The following is a 13982-nucleotide window of genomic DNA, read 5'->3' as shown; positions in this document are numbered from 1 at the left end:
CTGAAAAACATACTGCAGTTCTAGTACCAATGAAGTGGCTAGGAAGGACTACAAGTACCAAGCTAAACAAGTAGCATGCTATACCCAGCAACTAAAAAACAGAAAGCATGAACATTTAAAGGAAGGTTATCTAATGAACTCAATTAACCAAGCTGAGCAAGGTGATTAGGTGTAAGGCAGCTGTCTAGCATCTCCCTGAAACAATGTTAGTAGGCAGGAGAAGATGGGACAACAGAGAAATCCCTGCTGCTCGTAACATCCCAGACTTGTTTTTCATCATTTTAATGTATTTATTGTTCTTTTTTACTAATGAATTTATAAACTGGTGAAGTTTTATTGGTCCTGCATGTTGCTTTTCAGTGGTTTGCATGCATATTATGTGCTTTGTACTAGTTGACATATTATTCACCTATAATTATTATTCATCCATGCAATGCTAGTAAGAGGAAGATTTTCTCTGACTCATAAACTTCAGCAGTGTATTTCTCATGTAATACATGGGGAAATGCTACTGAGGTTTTTAGTTAGAGCATTGGGCTCTGTGGCTCAATGGTATGAATCTTTGCCTTCAAGGGGTTCTGCACTTTGTTTAAACTGATGATCTATCCTCTGGATAGATCATCAGCTTCTGATCGGCGGGGGTCTGACACCCGGGACCCCCGCCGATCAGCTGTTTGAGAAGCCAGAGGCGCTTCAGCCTTCTCACTGTTTACCGCCGGCCCACTGACGTCACGACTAGTATCAACTAGCGTGGGTGGGGCTAAGCTCTGTTCACTTGAATGGAGCTTAGCCCCGCCCACGCTAGTTGATACTAGTCGTGACGTCAGTGGGCAGGCGGTAAACAGTGAGAAGGCTGCGGCACTACTGGAGCGCCGCTGCCTTCTCAAACAGCTGATCGGCGGGGGTCCCTTGTGTCGGACCCCTGCCGAACAGAAGCGGAAGATCTATAGTGCAGAACCCCTTTCAGTACAGAAGGCCCTGGGTTAAAAACCCAGCAGAGACCATGTACAATTAGGGTCCATTCACATGTCCGCAAAATGGGTCCGCATCTGTTCTGCTAAAAATAGAACGTGTTCTATTCTTGTCCGCAATTGCGGACAAGAAAAGGTATTTTCTATGAGAGTACCGGCAATGTGCGGTCCGCAAAATGCAGAACGCACATTGCCGGTGTCCATGTTTTGCGGATCCACAAAACACATACGGACGTGTGAATGGACCCTTTAGAGATAAATTATAGTTAAATGGGTTATCCAGCAAATGATAATGATGACCTATCCTTAGGAAAGGTCATCATTATCAGATCGGTGGGGATCCAAGTTCTGGCACCCTTGCTGATCAGCTGTTTCAGAGAGCCGCCAGACTCCCCTGAGTTCTCGGGAGCGCAGCCGTCTCCCGGCATCTCTCCAAGCACAGCACCATACATAGTACAGTGGCTGTGCTTGCTATTGCACCATTTACTTCAATGGGGCTGAGCTGCAACTAGGCCATGTGACTGATGTACGGTGACGTAATTTGTGTCCAACCTCTTCTAACAGTTAAACGGCTGAGGTCCCAGGTGTTGGACCCCTGCCAATCTGATAAATATAATTTACTGAATAACCCCTTTAAATACACAGGGGTGTCCACATGCATATTAACAGTGCTTGGTGATACCACCCACCTCTTTATTTTCACGGCACTGACTCCATGTATGGATACAGTCATATAAGGAGTCAGCAGAGCAAGAACTCCTGTTCAGAAACCATTGTCTTCCCACCTGTCAGCCCCCCAGCAATCACTTAGTTATCCTATACTATCCACAGGATGCAAACTTGGCACAACCCCAATCTTTAGTCAAGCACATGAATAAAAAACATTTTTCTTCTATTTTCCAGGTGGAGATGGAGCACAAGCAAATGCAGAAAATATACCCGAAAGCCAGGAAAAATCCCGATGTCAGTCATGTACCTCCACGTTCCTAAAAATTATCTGGGGATTCCTGATTATCCTCTCAGTGTCATCGTCCTGGGTTGGAACCACTCAGATAGTTAAAATCACATACAAGAACTTCTACTGCCCGTTCTTTATGACGTGGTTCTCAACCAACTGGAACATTATGTTTTTCCCGGTGTATTATTCTGGGCACCTAGCAACAGCACAAGAGAAGCAGTCACTGCTCCAAAAAATCAGGTAGGTGCCTGTGGAGAAATGTTTGCATGCTATAATACATCTTGTATAGCAACTGATTTCAACATAATAAAGCTAAGGAAAGTCCCACTTGATAATGAGGAAGTATATCTGAGGCCATGCCCAATGAAGTATAAAATTCTAAGAATGTGCTTCCGTGCCATGGGGCCACATAGCAAAACTTGGTATGCGCCCCCTGCACCTAGTTTCCCAGTGTACGTACGTCAGTCACTCCCAGGCAATGCACCCCAGATTTTTTATTAACGTACCTTTTTTTTTATTATTAAGTGGAAGAAATTATTGTAACAGAAAAGTTACCTTTGGCCTCACCCACTTTATCTGACTTTATTTTGGAAAAAGTGGAACAGGTGCTTCAAATATATGGCGCTAATTCTGACCCATTGTACATACACCAGAAAACTGGCAAAAATACATTGATAAATCTCCTCCTTCTCTTCTTGTCACAAAGCTGGCTGCTTGCAGCCACCACTAGGGGGAGCTCAGTGAATAGGAATTATTACAACTACCATTGAAGCTATAATAATCTTTTTGCATTGAAGTAGAGCAAGTAGCATTTTTTTTAAATACAGAAATTCCGCCCCAGAAGAACCAAATACCACAGTGCAGCACAAAATACTGCCGCCCCTGTTGCAGTATTCAAGTGTATCACCGTTCTGAGGACTTGAATTCAGGAGGGCATCTGTGGCTGCTGGCCATGTGCATAAGTCATACCTCACAAGTGTCTCTCTTTTTGACCCAAGTCCCTCTGTCCCTCTTTGCTCATTAAATGTGCCTCTTTTTGATCTGAGGTATAGTTGTGCATTATTACATTTACAATACTAAAGCAGAATCAGGAGCGGATTGGGAAATTAAAGTGGCCCTGGAAAAAAAAACTAAGAGTGGTCCTATGTTGTAGGCGGGTCCAAATTGACAGAAGACGGGACAAAACAAATAGGCAGGGATAAGAGAAGTAGGCAGGGCCTGCAATACTGTAATGCAGCACAGAATACTGCCCCAGCAGAACCAAATACCACAGGGCAGCACAAAATACTGCCGCCCCAACCACAGTATTCAACTGTAATACCGTCATGAGTACGGTAATACAGTTAAGTTCAGGAGGACACCTGTGGCCGTTGAGCATTGAATCATTATGTACCTGGCCTACGGCCATCAAGAGGGCTTGAGTGGCCCCCTGGGAAATTTCCCTGTAGGGTCTATGGCCAATCCAGCCCTGTCCAGAATGTGCAAGAAAAGGGGAACTTTCAAAAAAATAAACCATAAGCGTCCCTCTTTGACCGTCCAAAAAGTTCGGAGGTATGATAAGTGCATCAGATCATTATGTACCTGGCCTGTGGCGTAAGGAGGGCTTGGGGGCAGCCCTCTGGTCTTCGGCGCGCCGGGATATTTCCCTGTAGGGACTATGGCCTGTCTTCCCCTGATGGAGAGGAGGTTGGGTAACTGAATTTTTTGCATGATCCTTTTCTCCTGCCTGACATCATCTGTTGGGGGAGATTTGCAAGCATCCCAGACACATTAGACTGTTGGAAGAGCCCGCCGTTTTCAGCGAGTTCAGCTGACAATACAATTTAATATGTATGGGGGGGGGGGGGTGACTGATCCTGTCATTAATATTACTGTGGATTTAGGAAACATCTTTGCAATGGTTACTAACCAGGAGCCGATAAGATCACGTTACCAACGTACAGCAGTATTTGTACAACCACTCTTTGTGCATCCAGTTAATGTTTGCCCTGGGATGTCGTACACAGAGCATTGTTACAATTTCGAACACAGATTTTATCAGTAAAATGTATTATGTAGGAGGGTAGAAATATTGATTCAGCAACAATGGATACCTATAAATGTCCTAGTCCTGGAAACATCATTTCCATTGACATTGTCCATCGTGTTTAACATCAGAGGGTTTCCTTATCAAGACTTTTAACTGGTCCCAGTGTCCTCTGATTGTAAAAGCGCAAGCTGGCCATAGTACACATTAGGTTAAAGGGGTATTCCAGTCATATTCTGTGGATAGGGAATAACTGTTAGATCAGTGGGGGTCCTACTGCTGGTATCTCCAACTACCGATCATGAGAATTGGGACCCCGTACTTTGTGAATGAACGGAGCAGACGCTTAAATTAATTTCTATGGGACTTCCAGAGGCAGACGAGCGATGGTATCTACGGAGCTCCCACAGAAATAAATTTATCGAATGCACACTTGTGCGACCGGCAGCTCTGGTCATTAAGGTGGCCACTCGGAGTACAGGGTTCCCGTTTTTGGATTGATATGGGTTCCAGTGGTAGGACTCTATCCATCTAATAGTTATGCCCTATCCTGTGGATAGGGGATAACTTTATATAATCGTAGGGTTTCCGAACAATTGTTTGACCATCTAACATGTATGGTGGTGTCCCAGATTTTGGATTAAAGATCTTAGAGATAAGCCTCCGCCAGAGGTGTCTGGTAGCAGTTTTCTGCCCGTTCACAGTGGGACCAAGCAGGCATGTTTAGAGGGGAGTCAGGAGGGATAGCGATGGCTGAATGACCGTTCAGTTGTCAGCTGTCTAAATTGTATGATCGGCCTTAATGATCTGAGTGAAATCCAACCCATTGTCAGTGGTGATTCTGCCGGTCGATATGCAGCTAGACTCTGCGGAGCTGGTGCAGAGGATGGGAGTGGTAGTGGCCCTGATGAGATGTTGTGTCACAGTGTAAGCCCCTTAGGCCATTACTCGGTGCAGTGGAAAGGTGGTTTGAAGAATCAGGCCAGAAGTAAACGTATAAAAGGGGTATAATCCTAAATGTAAAGGGGTATTCCTATCTACTACACTGCTCAAAAAAATAAAGGGAACACAAAAATAACATCCTAGATCTGAATTAATTAAATATTCTTCTGAAATACTTTGTTCTTTACATAGTTGAATGTGCTGACAACAAAATCACACAAAAATAAAAAAATGGAAATCAAATTTTTCAACCCATGGAGGTCTGGATTTGGAGTCACACTCAAAATTAAAGTGGAAAAACACACTACAGGCTGATACAACTTTGATGTAATGTCCTTAAAACAAGTCAAAATGAGGCTCAGTAGTGTGTGTGGCCTCCACGTGCCTGTATGACCTCCCTACAACGCCTGTGCATGCTCCTGATGAGGTGGCGGACGGTCTCCTGAGGGATCTCCTCCCAGACCTGGACTAAAGCATCTGCCAACTCCTGGACAGTCTGTGGTGCAACGTGACGTTGGTGAATAGAGCGAGACATGATGTCCCAGATGTGCTCAATTGGATTCAGGTCTGGGGAACGGGCAGGCCAGTCCATAGCATCAATGCCTTCATCTTGCAGGAACTGCTGACACTCTTCAGCCACATGAGGTCTAGCATTGTCTTGCATTAGGAGGAACCCAGGGCCAACCGCACCAGCATATGGTCTCACAAGGGGTCTGAGGACCTCATCTCGGTACCTAATGGCAGTCAGGCTACCTCTGGCGAGCACATGGAGGGCTGTGCGGCCCTCCAAAGAAATGCCACCCCACACCATTACTGACCCAATGCCAAACCGGTCATGCTGGAGGATGTTGCAGGCAGCAGAACGTTCTCCACGGCGTCTCCAGACTCTGTCACATCTGTCTTATGTGCTCAGTGTGAACCTGCTTTCATCTGTGAAGAGCACAGGGTGCCAGTGGCGAATTTGCCAATCTTGGTGTTCTCTGGCAAATGCCAAACGTCCTGCACGGTGTTGGGCTGTAAGCACAACCCCCACCTGTGGACGTCGGGCCCTCATATCACCCTCATGGAGTCTGTTTCTGACCGTTTGAGCAGACACATGCACATTTGTGGCCTGCTGGAGGTCATTTTGCAGGGCTCTGGCAGTGCTCCTCCTGTTCCTCCTTGCACAAAGGCGGAGGTAGCGGTCCTGCTGCTGGGTTGTTGCCCTCCTACGGCCTCTTCCACGTCTCCTGATGTACTGGCCTGTCTCCTGGTAGCGCCTCCATGCTCTGGACACTACGCTGACAGACACAGCAAACCTTCTTGCCACAGCTCGCATTGATGTGCCATCCTGGATAAGCTGCACTACCTGAGCCACTTGTGTGGGTTGTAGACTCCGTCTCATGCTACCACTAGAGTGAAAGCACAGCCAGCATTCAAAAGTGACCAAAACATCAGCCATGAAGCATAGGAACTGAGAAGTGGTCTGTGGTCACCACCTGCAGAACCACTCCTTTATTGGGGGTGTCTTGCTAATTGCCTATAATTTCCACCTGTTGTCTATCCCATTTGAAATTGATTGTCACTCAGTGTTGCTTCCTAAGTGGACAGTTTGATTTCACAGAAGTGTGATTGACTTGGAGTTACATTGTGTTGTTTAAGTGTTCCCTTTATTTTTTTGAGCAGTGTACATTTATGGCATATTAGCAATGTCTCATCATTACTACCTTTGTAAAATGGGGGGCCATAGTTCTGGAATCAGCTGAGAATTTAACAGCTCCCATAGACTACAATAAAGAGAAGTGTACGCATGAGCACCTGCTATTTCGGGCTGCCACAAACTATACTGTACCATTAAAGTCTGGCACTGTGGCAGCCCCAAACAGCCAACGAGTGGTGGTGCCAGGCATCTGACCCCCACATTCTAATATTGGTAACCTATAATAAGAATAGGTCCCCAATATCTGTAGACGGGAGAACCCTTTGACTGACTTTCACCATCCTTTAGCACAAAATGTTGACAAATATCAGCCACTAGAAGTCATAAGTGGCACCAAATATACTGTGTGCGCGCCATTTTGGTAAGTGTATCACAGTTCGAGCCAGTCCTGCCCCTTCTTCGTGAAAAGCTCTAATAAGATGGTATATATCAAGTTGCAAAAAGGAAGGCTTGTATTTTTATCCAAAAGCAACTTTTTAACAAAAATAAGATTTCTATAAAACATCAGGGTTGCAGAGTTATTGGTGTGTGTTGGATGGTGATGAATTCCTCCTCGTTTTCAACGCTGCGTCCTGTAGGGATCTTCCTGTCAGAGTGTGTTTCCAAGCTGCAAATATAAGATAACAGAGACAAACCATTCAGCGGGCGGGAGATGAATCTCCTCCATTTGTTTGCTTTGTCCGACTTATTAATAATGACTTGATTGCTCTAAGGAACGTACACCTGGGGTCGGAAGAGGCTTCGTGTAATGGGAAGGTCAGGCTTGACTGTGTCTTAATGATATCATCACACCGAGAAATTTAATGTATGCACTTTACTAAGACTTTCGTTTACCACTAGCAATAATATATTTACATTTTATAAATCTGAAGACCTGGAACATTTCCTAGAATATCTGAAGAAAAGAAAAAAAAAACATCAATGTAAAAGGCGAATATATTAGCATTTAGTTTTTGGTACAGCTCTTTTATTACCCTAGTAGTGCAACTCACTGCCTATTCCAGTGTGCAGTACTGCAGAGCAAGGGAGTATCTGCAAATGATTCATTTCATTATGTTATGTCATACAATATATTGCACCCAGTGTAACCAGGTACGGCTGGAGCAGCTGGGGTTAACAACCCTGACTCAGTCTTTGTAGGAGGTTAGGTGTGGACTGGCTCTAGGGGAGTATTAGACAGAATTTGGAAGGGAGAGGAAGCTGTGACTTCTGCTCCCTCTTCTTAGTCCCAAAAAGCTACAGAGACTCACTGATCTCTGCATGATCTAGAGAAGAAAAAAGAAAAAGGAGAGAACTAGAGAACTTAGTCTGCATGGCCAAGCATTGGAGTCAGTAAGGTAACCTGCTACCAAAATCTGTTAAGCCTTTACTGCTGTGAAGGGAATACTGTTAAGACATCCTTCACACCTGGACACGACCTGGCAGTCATATCTCTAAAACCCTGTATCCCTATGTGGACATTACAGCCACCATAGAAAGAGTATGATTGCCTGCAGTGTCGGACTGGGGTGCCTAGGGCCCACCAGTGGAATTGATTTTGGGGGCCCACCCTACAGCTGGAGATATTACTTGTTCGTTTTTCAGTCTCGCGCATATGAATATATGCATTTTAGCACACAATACAGTATGCTAAACAGAACAGTATTGTGCACTGCACTATATCAAATTGTTTCTCATTAAGCAACTAATTTAGTTCATAACTGTCTGTTACTGTATTTACAGTCAGTAGTTTGGACAGTAGTCACACGTGGACATTCCATGTCCTAGATGAACCACCCAGTCCCCCAGCCAGTCTAAACAATATCCAAATAGAAGGAAATGTTTCGTGGCATATTCAAAAGGATAAGTTTATTGAAGTGATCGCAGTAGCGCCACGGCCTCCTCGCAGTTCACCAAGCACATTGTATAGAGGCTGTGCTTGGTATCATGCTCGGCCCCATTCACTTCTATGTGCATTCTCAAACAGCTGATCGGCAGCGGTACCGGGTGTCAGACCCCCACTGATCAGATACTGATGACCTATCCACAGGATAGGTCATCAGTTATAATATCTCAGAAAAACCCTTTAAATATACATTGTGAGTTGGATATTTAAAGATGGCGCCCACTCGCAAGCGCAGCAGGTGCTATAGCCGCTAAGTAAACAGCAGACACCGAGGGCTAATGTATGCAATTGACAATAACGTCAGTCACACACTTAACTCCTCAGATGCCATGGTCAAATGTGACTACAACATCTGGGAGCTCAAAAACCTAGTGGGAATCGAGGTACCCAGATGGTGCTCGGTCCTTCTGAATGATCCGAGGATGCAGCAGCTATGTTCCCAAGAAGACCCTGCCTGAAACTCTGATAGACTTCAATGCTAATGAATTGGAGTCTATGTCAGAAATAATCTAATAATTTCTTGTTCAAGTTCCGTAGGGGAATTATTATAAAGTGTAAAAAAAAAAAAAAATTTAAAGAAAATTGAATAAAAAGTGAGCAAACAATAGTACACACTCCAACATGGTATCAATAAAAACTAGGTTGTCCGCCAAAAAAATGAGCCCTAACACAGCTCCATAGACATAAAAACAAAAAGGTTATTGGTGCCAACATGGCAATTAGGGATGAGCAAATCGAGTTCGGATGAAACATCCGAAGTCGATTCGCATAAAACTTCGTTCCAATACTGTACAGAGCGAGAGCTTCGTACAGTATTAGAATGTATTGGCTCTGATGAGCTGAAGTTATTACTTTGCAAAGTCTCATGAGACTTCGCAAAATAACTTCAGAAATTGATTTATACTGTAAAAAAACATTATACCGAACTCGTGTTCGGTTCCAATGTACCTTTTTTTTATTTTTATCAGTAAATACCTTTTCTGCCATTACTTTAGGGACTTGGGGACTGGCCTGGCTGGACACACTTTTGTAGCTTTATTTGAAAAATAGCCTCCTGCTTCTCTTCTCCTGTCCTGTCATCACACTCTCCCTCACTGAACTCCCACGCTCCGCTCAGCTTCTGGAACTTGGACAGGCGGCAGGACAGCTCTCTCTCTCAGGCCTCTTGCACACAAACGTATATTCTTTCTGTGTCCGTTCCGTTTTTTTTGTGGACCGTATACAGAAGCATTTATTTCATTGGGTCTGCAAAAAAAACTGAAGTTACTCCGTGTGCATTCTGTTTCCATATGTCCGTATTTCCGTTCCGCAAAAAAAAAGAACATGTCCAATCATTGTCCGCATTACGGACAAGGATAGTACTGTTCTAACAGGGGCCAGCTGCTCCGTTCCGCAAAATACGGAATGCACACGAACGTCATCCATATATCGGCAATATACATATGTTCGTGTGCAAGAGGCCTCACTGTGCAGTGTCAGCTTGATGACAGATGTACGTAGTGAGAGCAGAGGTCAGGAGGCGGGGACCCACAGTTGAGTAAGATCGGGTCCGCAGCACTGTGCCAGCTATACAAGAGGACAAGCAGCTGGATGGCAGTGCAGATCATCTGGCTGCTTGCTACATACACACTCTGCCTATGGTAAATACTGCGCTGTTTATTACAACAGCACTTGTCAGCAGGCAGCTGGGGTTGCCGCTGACTAGTATAAGCAGACAGGCAAGGGGCCCACCGAGGATTTCACCGGCTCTCCGGTGGGCCAGTCCTAGCCTGATTGCCTGCCATGGATTCTGCTGGGCCCATGTATGGCTACATTGAAATATTACCTACTCATACAGCAGCAAGATGCTACCAGATGATTGAATATGGGGGTCTCTGCAGCGACTTTGAGAAGGTAGGTCCTGGGGAAAAGAGAATACTGGCAGCTTTCCTCTATAGTCATCTCATTTCTGATCGTGTCTAGAATAATAAACTGGGGAGTTTTTAAAATTTTCTATCAAGTGTTTTATATGAACATAGGCTGGTTGAGGTGCTGTAAATTGAATATATGTATGTAGTACAGTAAGTCTACTGTGTTATGTGCCACTTGTGCAGGGCTTGGAAGACTAGGGGCCCACCTTGCTCAGGGGCCCATCGGGGGATCCACCTGTACCCTTTGTGGGCCAGTCCGAGCCTGTGGAAGAGACTTGAGACAGAGGGGGAAGAGGGCCATAACTTGCATCCTTGCCTAAATCCATACTTGGTTATCTGGGAATAAATGCACTTGTATATAGTGAATATATTACGCTAAACCATTTCCTAGTTTTTAAAGATTAAAAATTTTGATAAGTATTGCTGCTAAAGAGCATCGATCAGCAGAATCAACTCTATTAATCTGGTGGGGTTGATCCTGCTGGTTAAAATGACACCTGTCTTGTAAAAAAATGGATGCAGGATTCCTGAGCAAAAAAAAAACTTATGTTTTATGCAAGTGAGGGCTTCAGAGCACCAAGGGGCCTGGCCAGCACTGGAAAGCTGAGGTGCACAGAAGTGCTAGACCAGGCCCCTAGTGCACTGAAGCCTTTACTTGCATAAAGAAAAAGGGGGACATTTACTAAGACCGGCGATTAAGACGCCGTTCTTAGTCCATGTCCGTTGCCACTTTATGTGCCTAAGGTAGATAGAGGCGCCTTTTCCTTCATTTAGGTAGCTGAAGGACTCCTTATCTCTGCTCTCTGACATTATAAACACTCATTATAGCTCAGTCCTTATCTTACTGATAAGAATGGGGATTAAATAAGTGTTTACGAGCTGTTAGTAGTTTAGAGATGAGGTTTATCAGATGATGGCACAAAGTAAAAATGAAAGTACCAGTAACACAGTTAGAAAAACAGTCAACCCTTTGTGACAAAACAGCTCAATATTTTTTAATAAAGGCCAATTGAAAATATGATTTTAGCCAAAAATATGAACAATGCAATCATAAACAAAAAGTACCAATCAGCTGTTTGAGGAGGCTGCATGGCTCTAGTGAGCTGAGTGACCTCCTCGCAGCATATCAAGCACAGTACCATACAATGTATAGTGGTTGTGCTTGCTTTTGTAGCCCAGGCCCATTCACTTGAATGAGACTGAGTCGTACCTAGGCCACGTGACGTCCTGTACTGATGTGTCTGCTCTATTCTGCTGCAACAAAGCCTTTATGTTCCTGCTTTCGTGGATCGTCTTGAAGGACAAGTTCATGGGTGTACGGGTAAGAACACCAGCGCGCCTGTTATTCTTGTTTACTCTACGGTTTTAAAATTTCATTAGCCAGATTCTATTTAGAGATGTGCCACGAGTTCACCCCTTCTTTTCCTAGCTATTAGCTTTAATTAAACAAGTGAGTCACTATTTGGAGAGGTGCCTGAGCTGCTCTTTTTGTGAAGTATGTGTGTTTTTTTTTGTTTCCGTTTGATTATGCTAATAATTTTTGCACTTTTTTTGGTGATTCACGGGACTTTATTGTTATATTTTTATTTTGGTATTTGTTTTTATTTTTATGAAAAGGAAAAAGTTCAAAAAAGGGAAGATGCTCTGTTTTTTCACTTTTTTTATGTTGTTAAGAGCACAACATACACTTAAAATACGTATTTTTATTTCCACTTTAATAATGGCCGATTTGATGTATTGGTTATGGTCTAAGAAAAGACCAGAGTGCCTCTTCATATAGCGGATCATTGGTGGTCCTGGAAGTAGAACCACCACTGATCAGATATTGATGATCTTTCCAGAGTATTGGTCATCAATACTGTAGTCCCAGAAATTAATTCAGCAGCTTAGTTGTAGGAGTGCAGCAGCAGAAGTCGCACCTGGGTCCTGGTATGTGACCTAAAGGAACTTCTGCCATATAAAACAACACCAATATTTCAAATTGCAGATGGGACGTGAGGTGCCCAAGGGTTCCACATTACATAATGACAAGGACTACCATCTACGAATTTAATTCTAAAAAAATAAAAATAAAATTCTCTTTCCACAGGGAATGCAGTCGAATTTTTGGAGAAGATGGTTTGACACTGAAGCTTTTCCTCAAAAGGACTGCCCCATTTTCCATTCTATGGACTTTGACAAATTACCTCTACTTACTTGCTCTTAAAAAACTGACAGCGACTGATGTGTCTGCTCTATTCTGCTGCAACAAAGCCTTTATGTTCCTGCTTTCGTGGATCGTCTTGAAGGACAAGTTCATGGGTGTACGGGTAAGAACACCAGCGCGCCTGTTATTCTTGTTTACTCTACGGTTATAAAATGTCACTAGCCAGATTCTATTTAGAGATGTGCCGCGAGTTCACCCCGTCTTTTCCTAGCTATTAGCTTTAATTAAACAAGTGAGTCACTATTTGGAGAGGTGCCTGAGCTGTTCTCTTTGTGAAGTATGTGTGTTTTTTTTGTTTCTGTTTGATTATGCTAATAATTTTTGCACTTTTTTTGGGTGATTTACGGGGCTTTATTGTTATATTTTTATTTTGGTATTTGTTTTTATTTTTATAAAAAGGAAAAAGGAAAAAAAAAAGGGAAGATGGTCTGTTTTTTCACATTTTTTAATGTTGTTAAGAGCACAACATACACTTAAAATATGTTTTTTTTTTATTATGTCCACTTTAATAATGGCCAATTTGATGTATTGGTTATGGTGACTGGGGCAGAGCTAGAAGTTGTATTACAACATATGGTGGCTTTTTTAATTTTTTTATTTTATTTTTAATTGTACACTTTGTGCCCTTCATAAGGTCATAAAAGACCTTTGGGGACATTTAACATTAGTTTTTTAAAAATTTATTCCCGATTTTTTTCCTGTAACAAGTTGATATGTTCTCCCCAAATACAGCCCCCAGGGAGGTTGTACAGGGCTGTAGTGAGGTTCACTGCAGATCTGATCTCTATCTGATAAGACCCAGAAGCTTTCACAAATTGCCACTTCCTGCTCTCCATACACAGCGCTCGTTCAGTGGGATGGGAAAGACAGGGACAGTTAAAAAATGTTCCTGCCTTTTCTATGGGGCGCTCAGCTATCACTTTTAAAATGTCCATGCAGAGATATGCATTGGCCACCCGGACGTATATAGTCAACAGGCAGTCAGGAAGGGGGTTGTCCACCTTTGGGGCCTTTCAGCCAGACCCCACTAACCCCCTCTAGGTTCCAGCTCCTTCTGTCCCCTGCCGCCGTGCACCTGTCTATGCTTCTTGTTTTGAGAGGTCACATGGCCACTGCAGCCAGTGATAGTCCACCATTGTGGCATGCCCACTTTGCATCACAGCACTGGGTCAAGGGACCAAAGGCGCTGGAAACCAGCAGCGGGTTGCAGGTAAGCATTCTTCCCTCCACAGGTCTGGCAATGTAGTGGGCGGATCTGGCCTAAAGGCCCCTGAAGGTGAATAACCCCTTTGAGAACATTTAAAATGATCAGTTCTTGGAAATGTTTCTAGAATTTGAAAACAATATTGTGGTAGAAGTATACATTAAAAATAAGTTTATATATG

General features: G+C 43.7%; 1 protein-coding gene across 3 annotated transcripts in view; it reads left to right on the top strand.

Moving 5' to 3' along the window:
* The window catches only part of SLC35F4 (solute carrier family 35 member F4), a 245902-nt gene that overhangs the window by 187217 nt on the left and 44703 nt on the right, over positions 1-13982 (top strand). For all 3 annotated transcript variants that reach the window (XM_040411660.1, XM_040411659.1, XM_040411661.1), the window contains 2 exons: positions 1875-2169; positions 12481-12700. In XM_040411660.1, the coding sequence (XP_040267594.1) occupies positions 1875-2169; positions 12481-12700 (515 nt within the window). The remainder of the gene's footprint in view (positions 1-1874; positions 2170-12480; positions 12701-13982) is intronic.

The sequence above is a fragment of the Bufo bufo genome, chromosome 11, assembly GCF_905171765.1.
Source record: "Bufo bufo chromosome 11, aBufBuf1.1, whole genome shotgun sequence".
NCBI lineage: Eukaryota > Metazoa > Chordata > Amphibia > Anura > Bufonidae > Bufo > Bufo bufo.
This window is presented reverse-complemented; position numbering and strand designations above follow the sequence as displayed.